Here is an 18,180-nt window from a genome sequence, read left to right as displayed (position 1 = left end):
CTTTCTAACAAGCCCTCACATAAAGTAATGGGATGCATAGATCATTACATAACCCACACAAAGCATAATGTGCATGCAGCATCTGGATATCTGACGTCTTGCTATCTGGCTGCAAACATGTTAGCTTTCCTGATTCAAAGGACATCATCAGAAATTCTGTAGCAATCGGATTGGATTCAGATTGCTCCAACAAGTGATGATGGTCTTCCATATTTGGGCAGAGAGTCATGTGATCAATCACTCTAATTACAAATGGCCACCAGGAGAAGTACATGACACAGTCTCAATGATGACTCAAATGGCACAGAATGAAACACATTCTGTGAAATCTCATTACTAAAATCATGTATGTGTGTTATGCAAACCTTTTGGAGAGGCTTTTGGACACTTGGAGACATTTTTGGACAGTAAGATAAATACATTTTATAATACCAAAACATTTGATTGCTTTGTCGTATCAACACAACATTTTACACAGTTACAGGTGACCTGATTGGAAACTAAACAAAAGCAGTTCTTCGGAGCTACCTTATTTACACCCAGAGATATATAATGTCAAATCAGAAAAATAAGAAACAAGTACATTTTTGGCTCAAGTTTTTTGGGGGGGGATTTTTCAGCAGTTTCTTAAGATAAGAGTCACAGAAATTAGCATTTTATCAATGTTGCAAAACCATCTTGACTAACCATCCTAGTTTTTTTAATTTGGGGTGTGCCACTAAAACAGGACATCATTAAAAACACCCTCAGAGCTTAAAGTGCTAATATAAATGGTTCACCCCAAAATGTCACGATACGATTTTATCGTTTAACGTCATTCTTTGTGATTCAAGAGCTACAGATTTTCAATGAATAACAACTTGAATTTCGGAATACAGAATACTAGAATTGAATACTGCAAACAACTTGTATGGACTACTTTTATGATACTTTCATGGTACTTTTTATCATTTTGATGCTTGTTAGCACCAGTCACTATTCACTTTCATTATGTGAAAAAGAGCAGCCAGGAGGTTTATCTAGAAATCTCCTATTTTATTCCATGGCAGAAAGTGTCATACAGGTTTGGAATGAAATGAGGTGGAGTAAATAATGACAGAATTTACATAAAAAAATTACTGTAAACCGATTGCAAATTTTACATACCAAGCCCTTCACTGTCCTCAAAGGTCTTCCTCACTGTCTTGCACGTGGAACCATTTCCATGGCATACACCACATTGATCCTCAACAGCATTTGAGTCAACCTCATAATCACAGCCAAGGTTCTGCGACATCAACACATAAATTGAAAACATTTCAGTTTTATATATATATATATCCCGCGACCCTGTACACAGGATAAGCGGTTGACGATGGATGGATGGATATATATATATATATTAGTATCCTAAATATTTAACTTTAATTTAAGAAAGAGCTCTGCAGAAACAATGACAGAACAAAAATGACAGCTTCCTCCTCTGTATTAAACAATAACATGCGTGTGAGTTTCCAGCTGAGGTCATGCAAGGACTGACTTAAAGTGTGGAAGATTGTTTGCTGAGGCTTCAAGTTGACACTATTGCTGTTGTTGTGTGACTCTTGTGTTGCTGTTTTACCGTGGAATCGCACTCACGCTGACAGACTTACAATTAAAATGACACCCAAGCAGAACTTTACAAGGACAGTCTGAGGCTTTGCAAATAGAGCTAAAGCCATTACCAACCTTGCAGATGCCATTAATGCAAATGTCACGGCTGTGACTGCCTTCATAACAAGGTGTTCCATCAATGACAGTGTCCAGCATCCTCTCTGAGAACTGCTCGTTCACAGGTCTACAGTGCAGTTCACACGGATTAACTGCAAATGACACAAATATAACAAGGCTGTAATATCGCTTTGGATACTTATGGGTTGCAACCCATAAATTGAGTTCTGATAGGGTGACAGACAGCAGACTTATCAACTTATATAAAGGAGGAGAAAATGCTTGTGTCATACATAGTCAGCAAAACAATAAGGCTTATCAACTTAAATAAAAGGACAAAATGCTGCCCTTATCTATTGTTATTTATGTCAAAGGCTGTATGTATAAACAAACTTTTCTGTAATGTATTTTGGCACAAATGTATTTGTCACTCGGTAATACTGCTAATAATAATACAGCATTTGTCCCAGTGTTGGTTCCATGAGATATGCTCAAAAATCACTCTTCTGCAGTTATTTATTTATTTAATGCATATATATATATATATATATATATATATATATATTATATATATATGCTGGGCCTATTCAGTTCTCATCTCACTACACACACACACACACACACACACACACACACACACACACACACACACACACACACACACACACACACACACACAGTGTGCAATAGACTGGCATGTCTTGAGGTCAATATTAGGTCCAAAATCGCAAAATAAGAAACAGCTTTCTCTAGAAACTCATCAGTCAATCAGCGTTTTGAGGACTGAAGGCTATACAATTGCTTGAAATGGACACATTTGATGAGAACTTTGAAGTAGTTAAAGAAAAAATTCTAATTGTAATAGTAATTTTTCATATTATTAATGTCCCGATTGTACATTGTGATCAGTTGAATGCCACTTTGGTGATTAAATATACCAATTTCTGTCCATAAATGCAAAATCTGTACATTATTCCAAACTTTTGGCCACCAGTGTGTGTTTGTGTGAGTGTATATATATATATATATATATATATATATATATATATATATTATAAATACAGACTAAGTACCCCCTTAAACGTAATAGCTGGTTGTGCCACTTTTAGCAGCAACAACTGCAACCACACGCTTCCGATAACTGGAGATCCGTCTTTCACAGCGCTGTGGTGGAATTTTGGCCCCCTCTTCTTTAGTTGAGCCACATTGGAGGGTTTTCGAGCATGAACTGCCCGTTTAAGGTCCTGCCACAGCATTTCAATCGGGTTCAAGTCAGGACTTTGACTAGGCCACTCCAAAACTTTAATTTAGCTTCTTTTGAGCTATTCAGAGGTGGACATACACCTATGCTTTGGATCATTGTCTTGCTGCATAATCCAGTTGTGCATGAGCTTCAACTCACGGACTGATGACCGGATGTTCCCCTTTAGGATTTTCTGGTAGAGAGCAGAATTCATGTTTCCCTCAATTCTTGCTAAATTGCCCTGAAGCAGCAAAGCATCCCCACACCAAAGTTATAACCGTAGTTATGATGTTCTTTTTGTGGAATTCTGTGTTTGATATATGGCAGATGTAACGGGACCCCTGTCTTCCAAACAGTTCCTCTTTTGACTCATCAGTCCACAGAACATTCTCCCAAAAGGTTTGAGGATCATCAAGGTGTGTTTTGGCAAAATTCAGACGTGCTTTAATGTTCTACTGTGTTAGCAGTGGTTTTCGCTTCACCACTCTTCCATGGATGACATGTTTCACCAGTGTCTTTCTGATAATGGAGTCATGAACAGTGACATTTATTGATGCGAAAGAGGCCTGCAGTTCCTTGGATGTTGTACTTGGCTTTTTTGTGAATTCCTGGATGAGTCGTCACTGTGCTCTTGGAGGAATTTTGTGGAAAGATTCACTAGTATACCAAGTTTTCTGCATTTGGAGATAATGGTGGTTCTTTGGAGTCCCAGAGTCTTTTAAATAGTTTTGTAACGCTTCCCAGACTGATTCAATCACATTTTTCCTCAATTTCTGGAATTTTCTTTTGACCGTGGCATAGTGTGCTATTGTGTGAGACCTTTAAGCCAAATTCATGCTGCTGAAAAAGTTATATTTATGTGTTGATTTGATTGAACAGGGCTGGCAGAAATCAGGAGTGGGCGTGTCTAGTCCAGCTGAACCCCATAGATTTGGGGATTTAGTAACTAAGGGGGCAAATACTTTTTCACACAGTTGGTATTGGAATACCAACTTTGTTGAAATAAATAATATTATCCTTTAAAAAAATGTATTTTGTGTTTACTCAGATTGCCTTTGTTTTATGTTAGCTTTTGTTCTAATTTCTGAAAAAACGTAGTATGAGAAATACACAAAAACAGAAGAAATCAGGATGGGGGCAAATACATTTTCACAGCACTGTACAGTACAAATATATACTCACCTCTGTTATTCACATGTGTCCATTTGTAAAACTTTTTTTTATAAGGGACCGTGTTGAAGCGGCTGCACTGGATGAATCTGAAGCTGGGCTGGTCCACAGGGCAGGGGTCACGGTTGCAGGTTCGATATCTACGTCGATCCCCGAGACAGTATTTACCTCCGTATTTAGGTCTAAAAGAAAGACTTCCTTTTAATAGAGAAGAAAATGATGCCAGTAGTACACAGATGTTATGAACTGCAAAACATGTAATGTAATCCATTTTGCATTATTTTCAGGTCAAAAACGGGGAGTTGAGAGAATGAAGTTTTTTCTCTCTCTCAAATGAAACACATTTGTTGTGTTAAGAAGCACAGGAAAGTGATAGAGGTTGGTAGCAGAAACCTTTTCACTTTTTGAAATGTTCTTGTGAAATATGATACAGATGTTACACATGCATTGCGTCAATTACAAAATCTTTAGAGATTCATTCACAAATGGGCCACATCATCATTCTATAAACAGTTCTATGTTTGAAAATGTAATTTGTCTGCACAATTATCTTCCAGAGAAGTCAGAGAATCCCTGAAAATCCCAATCCAAGCCAACTACAGGAAAAATGTTTATACTTTGAGAACTCTGAGAATTAAGATCAGACCCAGTGAGTCCTTCGCTGGTTTAGCAAGTATGAAGAATGGTTTAAGGATTTCTCACCATTGAACAGTTTGTGAGAGCCGCAGGAATGAATGATAATTAAATGAACGAAAATATTTCACGTTCATTTAATTATAACACGCACGCGCAAGGATTGTGCACCATTAAGAACTGAACTGGGAACGTCTCTCACAGTTTTTCTCAACCGCTTTGGCTCGATTCTCGAATGAGTATTATTTTATTCAAAACATTAAGTTCAAATTGCACGTTGTGACAGGGTGGAGGGCGGGGCCGGGTCGTGATGTTACACCCCCGATCCCTTATCAAGCTAATTAAGTGTGTGTGTGTGTGTGTGTGTGTGTGTGTGTGTGTGTGTGTGTGTGTGTGTGTGTGTGTGTGTGTGTGTAACATATATATCCATATGGTATGTGCAATGTTTCTAGACATCCCCCAAATATGGATGGATGGAAAGATGGAAAGATAGAACGCTAGATGGATAGAAAGATAAAATGATATGCCGATAGATAAACGAAAGAACAACAGATAAATACATAGATAGATAGATAGATAGATAGACAGATAGATAGATAGATAGATAGATAGATAGATAGATAGATAGATAGATAGATAGATAGATAGATAGATAGATAGATAGATAGATAGATAAAATGATACAAACATATATAGATAGCCAGAACGATAGAACGATAGATAGATAGATAGATAAATAGACAGATAGATAGACAGAATGATAGACAGACAGACAGACAGACAGACAGACAGACAGATAGATTAAATGATACAAACATAGATAGATAGACAGAATGATAGAACGATAGATAGATAGATAGATAAATAGACAGATAGATAGACAGAATGATAGACAGACAGACAGACAGACAGACAGACAGACAGATAGATTAAATGATACAAACATAGACAGATAGACAGAATGACAGACAGATAGACATACAGATAGATATACAGATAGATTAAATAATACAAACATATATAGATAGCCAGAACGATAGATAGACAGACAGACAGATAGATTAGATAGATAGACAGACAGATTAGACAGACAGACAGACAGACAGACAGACAGACAGACAGACAGACAGACAGACAGACAGACAGACAGACAGACAGACAGACAGACAGACAGACAGACAGACAGACAGACAGACAGACAGACAGACAGATAGATAGATAGATAGATAGATAGATAGATAGATAGATAGATAGATAAAATGATACAAACATATATAGATAGCCAGAACGATAGAACGATAGATAGATAGATAGATAAATAGACAGATAGATAGACAGAATGATAGACAGACAGACAGACAGACAGACAGACAGACAGATAGATTAAATGATACAAACATAGACAGATAGACAGAATGACAGACAGATAGACATACAGATAGATATACAGATAGATTAAATAATACAAACATATATAGATAGCCAGAACGATAGATAGACAGACAGACAGATAGATTAGATAGATAGACAGACAGATTAGACAGACAGACAGACAGACAGACAGACAGACAGACAGACAGACAGACAGACAGACAGACAGACAGACAGACAGACAGACAGACAGACAGACAGACAGACAGACAGACAGACAGACAGACAGACAGACAGACAGATAGATAGATAGATAGATAGATAGATAGATAGATAGATAGATAGATAGATAGATAGATAGATAGATAGATAGATAGATAGATTAGATAGATAGACAGACAGATTAGATAGACAGACAGACAGACAGACAGACAGACAGACAGACAGACAGACAGACAGATAGATAGATAGATAGATAGATAGATAGATAGATAGATAGATAGATAGATAGATAGATAGATAGATAGATAGATAGATAGATAGATAATCAGTTGAGGGCGCTGTGTCGGTTTCAACGGTATAGGTGCCGTGTTTTGGAAAGAGGGGATGTGGCTAAATCAACGGCTCAGTCTTGTGGAAGTTAGAACGTCTAAAATTGCTTACAGACAAAACACCAGGTATATTATAAAATATATACCAGCACATTATATAAATATTTGAACTGCAGCTATTTACATAATTATCAGAATTTTACATATTGGTCTCATAGAAACATGCTACACTACCTACACTTTGTGGCTCTATGTATGTGTTGCAGAAGTTTCCATGTGAAATGAACACTACAGGTGCTAATACAACAACTTTTATTCTCTTTTACACAAATCAGGTGTAAGACGGCAGAATATCAGTTCATAAACACTTTTCACCCTGTTTCTCACACAATGCTATCTTACGAATATGATAAAACTTTGATTATAGTGCATGACTTGTAAGGTGATACATTTTAAAACTTGCTTTACAACCTAACTACATTTATAAGCATATTCAAGCCCAACAAATTGCACGATTGCTCAATTGATAGAGCGTTGCACTTGAAGCCCAAAGGACTACGAGTTTGAAGAGCATGCGAGGCGACACGTGAGCCGAAAGTGCCATAGAAGCACCACATTTACATAGTGGCTTCAGCAATCGCGTTTTTCAACTCTCATCTGCTTTTATGACACTATCGGTTAGATTTAGGTTTAGGGTAGGGAGGTTGGTAGGTAGGTTTTTTTATTTAAAACTCGATAGAGCATTAACCTGAAACAACTTATCTGTTTGGGAAAAAATGTAACTCGCTTTTTGCGGAACTGCCGTAATATGCGTAAGGAACCATGTAATATCATTTAGCAAAAATTTTGCCAAAGTCACTTATTTTTATGAGATCAGGCAGAAATTGTACCCAACCCTCCCACACACAATACTCGAACAGTCTGTTGACAGTTAAAAATACTGGTGAAAAATGTATGCAATTACTTAATCATCTTAATCAACCATAAACATGCCATCCTTTCCCATACTGGGAATTATAAAAATAGCTATTCTCATGGTTTAGGAGTAAAGTAATATGAGAGCAAGCATTAAGCCCTCACTTCTCGGTTTTTGAGATTTTTTTCTGGAACTAAAAACCAAAGCCATTGAAGGAAACTCACACAGGGTTGATACAGTCCCTCTGGGCATTCTGAACTCCTACACCGCAAGTCCTAGTGCAGTCAGACCACTCGCTCCATGAAGCCCAGCCTCCATTCACACTCTTAGTCTGGGAGCCCACTGCCACACACTCCCCGTCAAAACACCACTGACAACAAGACACAAAATGGACATTTAGTGAGTCAGACTCCAAGGGATTGGGAAGGAGAACAATATGGTGAACTTCCTGCAGGGAAACAGAAGCCTACAATGAGTAAACACAGAAAGTCTGGCTTGCCTTGCCCTCACCACACTTGGTCCCATCCACAGCGCCATCCAGCCTCGAGTGGCAGGTTGAATCCACTGTGCACCACAGGGTGCTACAGATATTCTGAAGGAAAGAATAACAAAGAATCACATTCTCTTAGCACTGAAACACATAAAATGTGCTCAAGACTATACAGTTTAACCCTTTAAACTCGGATGGGCCCACCGGCTTATGTGCCACGTTTTTGCATATCACTTCATGAAAAATAAACAGAACATAAAATATCATATACCATTACTTAGAGGAGGTGATTATCTTTCAAACAAGCTAACATAAACAAGGTAATCAGATGCATAGATCATTAGAAAACCTACACAAAGCACAATGTTACATATGGCGATCAGGAGATGGTGCCAATTAAATTACACAAACTCAATGATGACTCATATGGCTCTCATTCTGTTAAATCTCATTACTAAAATCATGTCTGCATGCTATGCAAACCTTTAGTCATTGTTGTGTGTGCATGTGTAATTACTTCTTATGTACAATTATGTTTTATTTGTTTGGAGATGTTTTTGGACACTATGATAAATTATATTTGTAATATCATATAAACACAAAAAGTTTCTTAGATACAGTTGACATGATTTGGAACAAACCAAAAGCATTTTTTTCTGAGCCACCTTATTTACACCCAGAGTAAAATCAGTAAAAAAATGTTTTAAAAAATGTTGTCGAGTTATAAGCCTTTAATTTTGGGTATGCCACTGAAACAGGAAATTGTCTTGGTTACTGCCGTATCCTCCATTCCCTGAGTAGTGACACTAGAGGTCGCTCTTGGGAGCAATAGGAATTGGCGAGTTGAATTTACATGCCATTACCCTGGACATACGGGTATAAAACGAGCTGGCTCACAACCACTCATTCGGGTTTTGCACTGAGGAGCCGAGACAGGTTCCCAGCCATTTCAGCGGGTAACTCAGCGTTGCTCAGGCAAGAGGGACACAAAATCTCAATCCCTCCAAGCAGGATCACTGGGGGAAATGCATATTTGCGCAGTCCCCAGGGTGTACCAGATCGGGCAGTGGGAGGATTCCCGGGAAGCAAACAGGTCTACCTGTGCTTCATGAATCAACTCAAAATCAGCTGGACCACCTGGGGGTGGAGTCTCCACTCTCCCCTGAGCGTAAGCTACCATGACAGCACGTCCGCTGCACGGTTGAGGTTGCCTGGGATGTGAGTGGCCCGCAACGACTTCAGTCGCTGCTGACTCCAGAGGAGGAGATGGCAGGTGAGCTACGCCATGCGACACAAGCGTAAGCTGCCTTGGTGGTTTATATAACCTACCTACGTGTTTGCCCTGGATCAACGGCTGAAGCCTTCGCAGGGCCAGCAATACTGCCAGCAACTCGAGGCAGTTGATATGTCGAGGCCCTGTCCAGGAGTTCATGGCTTCATGCCCGTTGCAGTCGGTGCCCCAGCCTAACTTGAAGGCATCTTTCGTAACAATGATATGCCTGGACACCTGCTCTAAGGGCACCCCTGCCTGCAGAAATGCAAGGTCCGTCCAAGGTCTTAACATTCGGCGGGAGATGGGCGTGATGGCCACGTGATGCGTGCCGCGGCGCCATGCCCATCTCTGGACTCAAGCCTGAAGCCAGTGGTGGAGCAGTCTCATATGCATCAACCCGAATAGCGTGACCACGCCAAGGATGCCATATGCCCCCGAAGCCTCTGAAACTGTTTCAGTGGGACCGTCGTTCTCCACCTGAACGACTTCAGGCAATTCAGCACTGACTGTGTGAGGTCGTTCGTGAGGCGCACGAGTCTAACTCCATCCTGAGAAAAGAGATGCTCTGAATCGGGGAGAGCTTGCTCTTTTGCCAGTTGACCCGAAGCCCCAACCGGCTGAGGTGCCTGAGCACCAGGTCCCTGTGCACACACAACAGGTCTTGAGAGTGAGCTAGAATCTGCCAGTCGTGGAGATAATTGAGGATGCGAACACCCACTTCCCAAGGGCTGCCTCTGCGACTTTCGTAAAGACGCGAGGCGACAGGGAAAGACCGAAGGGGAGGACCTTGTACTGATACACACTGCCCTCGAAGGAAAACCGCAGAAAAGATCTGTGCCGTGGTTAAACCGAGATGTGGAATTACGTGTTCTTCAGATCTAATGCCACAAACCAATATTTCTGCTGGACGTATGACAAAATGCGCCTCTGCATCAGCATCTTGTAGGGGCTGTAGAACCAATATTTCTGCTGAAGAGGATGCTGCTGAGCCCGGGCGCCTGGCAAACTGAATTGCATAGCAGAGTCAGGTCGTCCTGGCCAAACTCAGAGCGAGGGCATCTGACGTACCTACGGGTGGGGCCATGTGGCTGGGCAGAGCAGGAGTTGCCATGTCGAGGAGCCTAGCGTTCCGAGCTCGTGGCTGTGCAGAGAGAAATGTCAAAGCACTTACCTCGCTAGGCTTGCCCACCACAGTGACGGGGGAGGAGGGTGATCGTCCTTGTGACTCGTCATAACCGCCTGGGTGTGGGTGTGTGTGTGCCACAGCTGTTGGATAGCCTCAGTCTGCTTCTTGACTGCTGAGAACTGCTGGGCAAAGTCCTCGATGGTGTCGCCAAACAGGCCAGCCTGGGAGATGGGGGTGTCAAAAAAACTTACCTTGTTGGCATCCCTCATCTCGACCAGGTTAAGTTACATGTGGTTTTCATGGACCACCAAGGTGGACATCACTGGCCCACGAGCCCGTGCCGTAACCTTCGTCGCATGGAGGGTGAGAACGGTCGCCGAGCGTAGCTCCTGCATCACCTCCGGGTCGGAACTACCCTCGTGCAGGTCCACGACATGGACTTACAGGCCTCTGACGGGAGTCTCAGGCTATTATTCCAGGATTTTCTCAGGCACAGGTGCACCGCAACGGCCTTGTACACATGGGGAATCCCATGTACCCCCTGGCCAACCCACCGTCAAGGGTAGTGAGAGCGGAGAATCTCAGAGGTCTGGTCTGGGCAGTCTGACTGGAGCTCCTCGTGCACCTACAGGAAGAATGGAACTTGGGCGGGTCACGGCAGTGTGCAGCACTCTGAGCCCAGGAACCTATCATCAAGCCGCGAGGGCTCAGGGCAAGGTAGAGCGTTCCACTCAAGCCCGATGCTTGCGGCAGCCCCGGCAAGCATGGCCACAAGCTCCGTGTTGGCTTCAGACTGAGCAACCACACCCAAAGGTGCACTAAAAAAGCTATACGCAGCACAATTAATAAAGCAGAAAACAGCTCTCTCGAGACATGATTTTTTTTTTTATTAAAAGTTCTTTTTAACACGTAAAAATTTGGTGCTCTTTTGCAAGCCACTGAAAGAAACAGTGAGATATGGCACAACAGTCAAAGATGTCCAGCCAGCACATGTTTACATTGGAAAAATATAGAAAAACAGTGCAGACACATGCAAAAACGCATCTATGTGAATGGCTGCTTAGAAGGCAGATGCGTTATTTAAACAGCAACACAGCTCACTACAATTGGGAACTGAATTGGGAAATCATGTAGAATTCATTCTCTCTGTATAGTTCTAAGAATATTTCATGATCTCCTAAAACCTTGAAACTAAAAAGGGAACCTTGCATCAAGCACACAAACTTTCATGTCTCTGTATTACTCATCATCTGCAATTTCCACTGGCTTTGCTTCTTGAAATGTAACAGCCCTGATAAGAAAACTTGAGGCTGGCTTTATCTGTGTCCCCAAGACTGAGCGCCAACTCTTTCGCCTTGTCTGTGACATTTGGCCAGTAATTGAAAAAAGCCAAGTATCTGCCAACAGCTGCTGCAGAAAGCGAAGAGCATATCACTGATGTATGTTGACATCTCTAAACAACGATTCAGCAATCTGATGCCCTTTTTCCCATTTTAATTCTACAGGACGCCAAAAATAAAACAGATAAGCTGTTATTTTCTAAGGATGTGGAAAACGACATATTTTCAAAATCGACTAGTTGGTGGGGTGCCTGTACGATTAGTCTACTGATTGGTCAAAAGGAATCCCTGTATAATTAGGCTGGTTTCGGGTTCATCTGACCCCAATCAAATGCCGAAACATACTCTACGTTGGTAAATGAATGCAGACACTTCTAGCCATGCAAGCCTGTCTTTTGTTACCGCCACAGTAAAGCAAGAGCGCACGTTATGGATTTTCAACCGGACAGCACAAGTATTTGATCGGCAACTGTTTCTGGCCGTAGAGGGTGAATACATAAAGTGTGTTCTAGGCCGCATACAATGGAATAGAACAGAGTGCAGGGGTCGTGAGAATTAAAAATAAAAAATTGGGCTATGTTAAGTTGATAAGTCATCTGAAGAACGCAGTGTGGCGGTGCACTAAAAAGACCAAAGACTGTCTGAATGTGTATAGATGAAGTGGCAGTGCTTTAAAGTGCATGAATTTAAATTTTCTGAAATGGTTTTACCATGCAAACTGTCTAACAACCCAAAGCAGTAATGCTGTTGGCGTACTTAAAATATAAAAAAAAAAAAATTCAAATATAAACTAGCCAAACTAACTAATCGGCCAACACCCAACTAGTTGATCATCATGATCCATCCCTAGTCATGTTGGCTTGACAAAGCTAACATATTCTTAAGGCTTGGGCATCTCGCATACGTTGAACACTCAGCCTTTCAAAACAGACTTTTTTGACTACGAGTGAATACGAACGCGTTCGACACGTGCACTCTTTGTGATACTCTTATAGTACAGTCAACGGCATTGGTAACTGAAAAATATTGCATTTGAACCATGCTGCATTCATACCCTCTAGGTGTCAAAGTAGATCCAAGACGACAAGAAAAAATTATCATTTACTCAAGCTCATGCCATCTCTGATGTGTATAACTTTAGTTTAGTTCTGCTGAACACAAATGAAGATTTTTAGAAGAATATTTCCACTCTGTAGGTCCATACAATGCTAGTGAATGGTGACTAGAATTTTATAGCTCCAAAAAGCACAGACAGTCGTAGTAAAAGTAATCCATATGACTCCAGTGGTTAAATCAATGTCTTCTAAAGTGATGCAATCACTTTGGGTGAGAAATAGAACAATATTTACATAATGTTTTACTATAAATCTCCACTTTCACTTTCAGAATGTGAAAGTGAAAGTGAGATTTATATAGAAAAAGGACTTAAATATTGCATCAGTTCAGAAGACATGGATTTAACCACTGGATGGATTACTTTTATGCTCCCTTTATGTGATTTTTGGAGCTTGAAAGGTCTGGTCACCATTCACTTGCATTGTATGGAGATATTCTTCTAAAAACCTTTGAATGTGTTCAGCAGAAGAAAGAAAGTCATACACATCTGCAAAGGCATGAGGGTGAGTAAATGATGAGATCATTTAGATTTTTGGGTTAACTTTTTATTTAACTATTTAGTAGAAGCATTCATCCAGAGCAGACAAGTTTATATACTACAACGGTCATGGATTCGTTGGAACATAAAACCAGCTTTACTAATGTTCTATATTTCTTCCATGTAAAGACGCCTCCTAACAAACTCTACTTGAGGAAGTTTTAGTTTCTGCTTACATCTGTACCATCTGATTCCCTGCAGAGGAGATGGTGTGTGGCCTTTGCCCTACTTAATTCCTGCAGAGAGTTGCCAAACTAAAGGGTCCAGATATTTAAACCATAGGATTTTTGTGTTTTACAGTTCTCAATATAACAGTGAGAAACAGCTTAAAGCAGCCAATGGGCAAGAGTTGCTTCCTGGAATAGTTTCCTAATGAGATCAAATTCAGGCCTCAGTCATAAGACGGGCATCTCAACAGACTTCCATGTTAAAAAGACCATCATGGCTGGTCACAAGCATATGTTCTGTTTTCTTCCAGGTGTGCTTGTGTCCCCTCCAGGCTTTTTAACTAGCTTATCAAACAAGACTTATTTAGTGACTTAGACTTATAGGAGTGGTGGTGGCGTAGTGGGCTAAAGCACATAACTGGTAATCAGAAGGTCGCTGGTTTGATCCCCACAGCCACCACCATTGTGTCCTTGAGCAAGGCACTTAACTCCAGGTTTCTCCGGGGGGATTGTCCCTGTAATAAGTGCACTGTAAGTCGCTTTGGATAAAAGCGTCTGCCAAATGCATAAATGTAAATGTAGTGAACCAACATCTAAACTTGGTAATTAGATGTCATTTGCTAGACTTGATTGCCAATAGTGGCTTTCAGATACAGTTTATTCCTACTCAGTAATCTGAAAATACTCTAAACATCTAAAAACCCTTGAGTGTATTGTAACTGAGGTCCAATGTCAACACTCGCCAAACATCGAATGGGAGTAAACCATTTTTGGTGAGTAACTGACCCTCACTGACATGATTGCTTCAAATCAAACCGTCTGCCTAAGAAAATATTTGCGACTTCTAAGGACTTTTATCTCAGTGGAAAATCATTTCTAATCAGAAGTCTAAAGTCAAGGACACCTAAAGCTTTTGTGTTCTTCTCCAAAACACCATATGGCGAAAGATATGTGAAATATTCCTCAGGTTAAGTCAACATAATGAAAATAATTGAAACATAAAGTTCCTTAATTTCAGGTGCAGTTTCACAGAAGAGTGGCTCATCTTGTATGTCACTAATACACAAGCAATGTACAGGTACATGTATATATATAATATACACTCACCTAAAGGATTATTAGGAACACCTGTTCAATTTCTCATTAATGCAATTATCTAATCAACCAATCACATGGCAGTTGCTTCAGTGCATTTAGGGGTGTGGTCCTGGTCAAGACAATCTCCTGAACTCCAAACTGAATGTCAGAATGGGAAAGAAAGGTGATTTAAGCCATTTTGAGCGTGGCATGGTTGTTGGTGCCAGACGGGCCGGTCTGAGTATTTCACAATCTGCTCAGTTACTGGGATTTTCACGCACAACCATTTCTAGGGTTTACAAAGAATGGTGTGAAAAGGGAAAAACATCCAGTATGCGGCAGTCCTGTGGGCTGAAAATGCCTTGTTGATGCTAGAGGTCAGAGGAGAATGGGCTGACTGATTCAAGCTGATAGAAGAGCAACTTTGCCTGAAATAACCACTCGTTACAACCGAGGTATGCAGCAAAGCATTTGTGAAGCCACAACATGCACAACCTTGAGGCGGATGGGCTACAACAGCAGAAGACCCCACCGGGTACCACTCATCTCCACTACAAATAGGAAAAAGAGGCTACAATTTGCAAGAGCTCACCAAAATTGGACAGTTGAAGACTGGAAAAATGTTGCCTGGTCTGATGAGTCTCGATTTCTGTTGAGACATTCAGATGGTAGAGTCAGAATTTGGCGTAAACAGAATGAGAACATGGATCCATCATGCCTTGTTACCACTGTGCAGGCTGGTGGTGGTGGTGTAATGGTGTGGGGGATGTTTTCTTGGCACACTTTAGGCCCCTTAGTGCCAATTGGGCATCGTTTAAATGCCACGGCCTACCTGAGCATTGTTTCTGACCATGTCCATCCCTTTATGGCCACCATGTACCCATCCTCTGATGGCTACTTCCAGCAGGATAACGCACCATGTCACAAAGCTCGAATCATTTCAAATTGGTTTCTTGAACATGACAATGAGTTCACTGTACTAAAATGGCCCCCACAGTCACCAGATCTCAACCCAATAGAGCATCTTTGGGATGTGGTGGAACGGGAGCTTCGTGCCCTGGATGTGCATCCCACAAATCTCCATCAACTGCAAGATGCTATCCTATCAATATGGGCCAATATTTCTAAAGAATGCTTTCAGCACCTTGTTGAATCAATGCCACGTAGAATTAAGGCAGTTCTGAAGGCGAAAGGGGGTCAAACACAGTATTAGTATGGTGTTCCTAATAATCCTTTAGGTGAGTGTATATATATATAAAGAAATACAGCTAAATAATTCAAATGACATAAGGACATAAATGTAAATTTTTATAAAATACACTTTCATGACCATATACCATTGGCACCTCTAATAACAGGTGTGGCAAGAAGTTTGAACTCTGAGTGTAACACTGTAAGTGTTCAAAAGGTGTTTGTTGTGTTACTTCTGCTGTGTGCATGTCCATCTTTATTCTACTAGCTTTATATTTGCAGCAGAAGCAATTGAAACAAATTGCTCCATTAGTTTCAACCACTTACTCGTGTCTCGCCAATTAAACTGTCAAATTCCATTAAAGTCAAATTCTCAAGGGCTGAAGAGCAATCCTGAACTATCGATCAGTGGATATTGATAAACTGGTCCTCCTCTCAGCTTGTAAGAATCTCGAGGGATGCATTTTGGGGTTCCTCAGTTGCCAAGAGCAACTAAGAGGAAGTTTCTAAGAGAACTGCCAGTTTAGCAGATAAGGAACCCCAAATGGTGCCTCGGGTATCTTAGCATTTTTACAGTGTAGTCCAGCTGATCAACCAAGTAGGCCAACGTGGACCAGCAATGCCCATAACCGATCAAACTGGTTTAGCTGGAACCATTTTAAACTAGATGCCTGCAGAAGCTGGCTGTAGCTGGATTTTCAAGCACCATCTGAACTTTGGCTTCACTGTCAGAAGCACTTTTTGTACGATTTTAAGGTTAAGCTTACATTATGCAGTGCTGCTAGTGGTTGACCGATATTTCGCAGAGGCCGCTAAACTGGTCGATATTTGGTATTTTTAATTTATCAACATCAGCCGATAAATTTTACCATTTGGCCGATTAGCTTCTTAAGCCATGATGGCGGCGAGAATCGCCTGCATACATGTGAAGTAGCTGTCTGAGACAAGTAAACAACCAATCACATCGTGCTACCACAATAATAGACCAGTGTGCAACACAGTCTCATTTAAACAGTCCCGCATTTCAGATCCACGAAAGACACGTATGAGCTCATGATGTTTAAAGTGCATGTGCGTTTCATTCTTCCTCTCTCTCTTTAGTTCCCTGTAAATGTTAACGTTCTTGTCTAATGATAAAATCTGTCTCCCTCTTATGAATGTTGCACGACAGTCAGTCTGTTACACTCTAAGCAGGCAATCTGGGCCGAGTAAACTGGAAGCAGTCAGTAGATTGCTGCTCTTGCTAGATCTGCACGGGAGTGATAGACATTTCTTTTTAGAGAAAGTGCGATTGCTAATATGCACATACTATCCCTGGTTGCTGGACTACTGTGTGCACTGTTGTTCTTCTTTCTAATGTATTACAATTTCTTTATGTGCAAACAATAAATCTAATAAGAAGCAAAAGAAAATGCTATCCATCATCTAAAATGAAAAGAATTCCCATATATATATATATATATATACACACACACACACACACACACACACACACACACAACAGTTAGTTCCAGTCCTCAAATCTGATTGAACGAGAGATGTTCCATGACTACTGATAGACTCACACCACTAATAAAGCTAGAAAATAGCTTTAAACGGCTTTAAACTTACATCTTCAGCATTAAGGCTCATCACAGCTGAGAGACACAACAGTCTGATTAATTACACAAACTCAATGCACTTACATCTTACCGGAGTTCCCACATTGGAGAGGACATACTGTTTAAAATGGCGGCGGACATTGCGATTTATATAGTGAATGACCCTTGCGCACCGGCTACCGTGAAATTGGGAGGAATACCCCCGCTTGGACGGCTACTTTTCCACTGAGAACAAAGGATGAATTTGACCAAAATTACATTATCTTCAGAAAGCTGACTAACACACTACAGCATCTCTGATTGGGAGAGACAGGTGATCGCACAGGCTCCATCTCTCTCTCTCACTCTCACTCTCACTCTCTCTCTCTCACACACACACACACACACACACACACACACACACACACACACACACACACACACACAGTTGTGTTTCCATGTTTTATGGGGACTTTCCATAGACATAATGGTTTTTATACTGTACAAACTTTATATTCTATCCCCTAAACCTAACCCTACCCCTAAACCTAACCCTCACAGAAAACATTCTGCATTTTTACATTTTCAAAAAACATAATTTAGTATGATTTATAAGCTGCTTTCCTCATGGGGACCGACAAAATGTCCCCACAAGGTCAAAAATTTCGGGTTTTACTATCCTTATGGGGACATTTGGTCCCCACAAAGT

At 40.9% G+C, this 18,180-nt stretch overlaps 1 protein-coding gene across 1 annotated transcript in view; it reads right to left on the bottom strand.

Annotated features, from left to right (window-relative positions):
* The window catches only part of LOC127662400 (A disintegrin and metalloproteinase with thrombospondin motifs 7), a gene marked incomplete at its 5' end in the record, with an annotated part of 106,619 nt that overhangs the window by 57,903 nt on the left and 30,536 nt on the right, over positions 1-18,180 (bottom strand). The window contains 5 exon segments of the mRNA XM_052153550.1: positions 1,147-1,267; positions 1,708-1,841; positions 4,115-4,284; positions 7,798-7,943; positions 8,073-8,165. Coding sequence (XP_052009510.1) covers positions 1,147-1,267; positions 1,708-1,841; positions 4,115-4,284; positions 7,798-7,943; positions 8,073-8,165 — 664 coding nt within the window.

This window comes from Xyrauchen texanus, chromosome 2 (genome assembly GCF_025860055.1).
Source record: "Xyrauchen texanus isolate HMW12.3.18 chromosome 2, RBS_HiC_50CHRs, whole genome shotgun sequence".
In the NCBI taxonomy this organism is placed as follows: domain Eukaryota; kingdom Metazoa; phylum Chordata; class Actinopteri; order Cypriniformes; family Catostomidae; genus Xyrauchen; species Xyrauchen texanus.
Note: the sequence above shows the minus strand (reverse complement) of the source record. Positions and strands in the feature narration are given on the sequence as shown.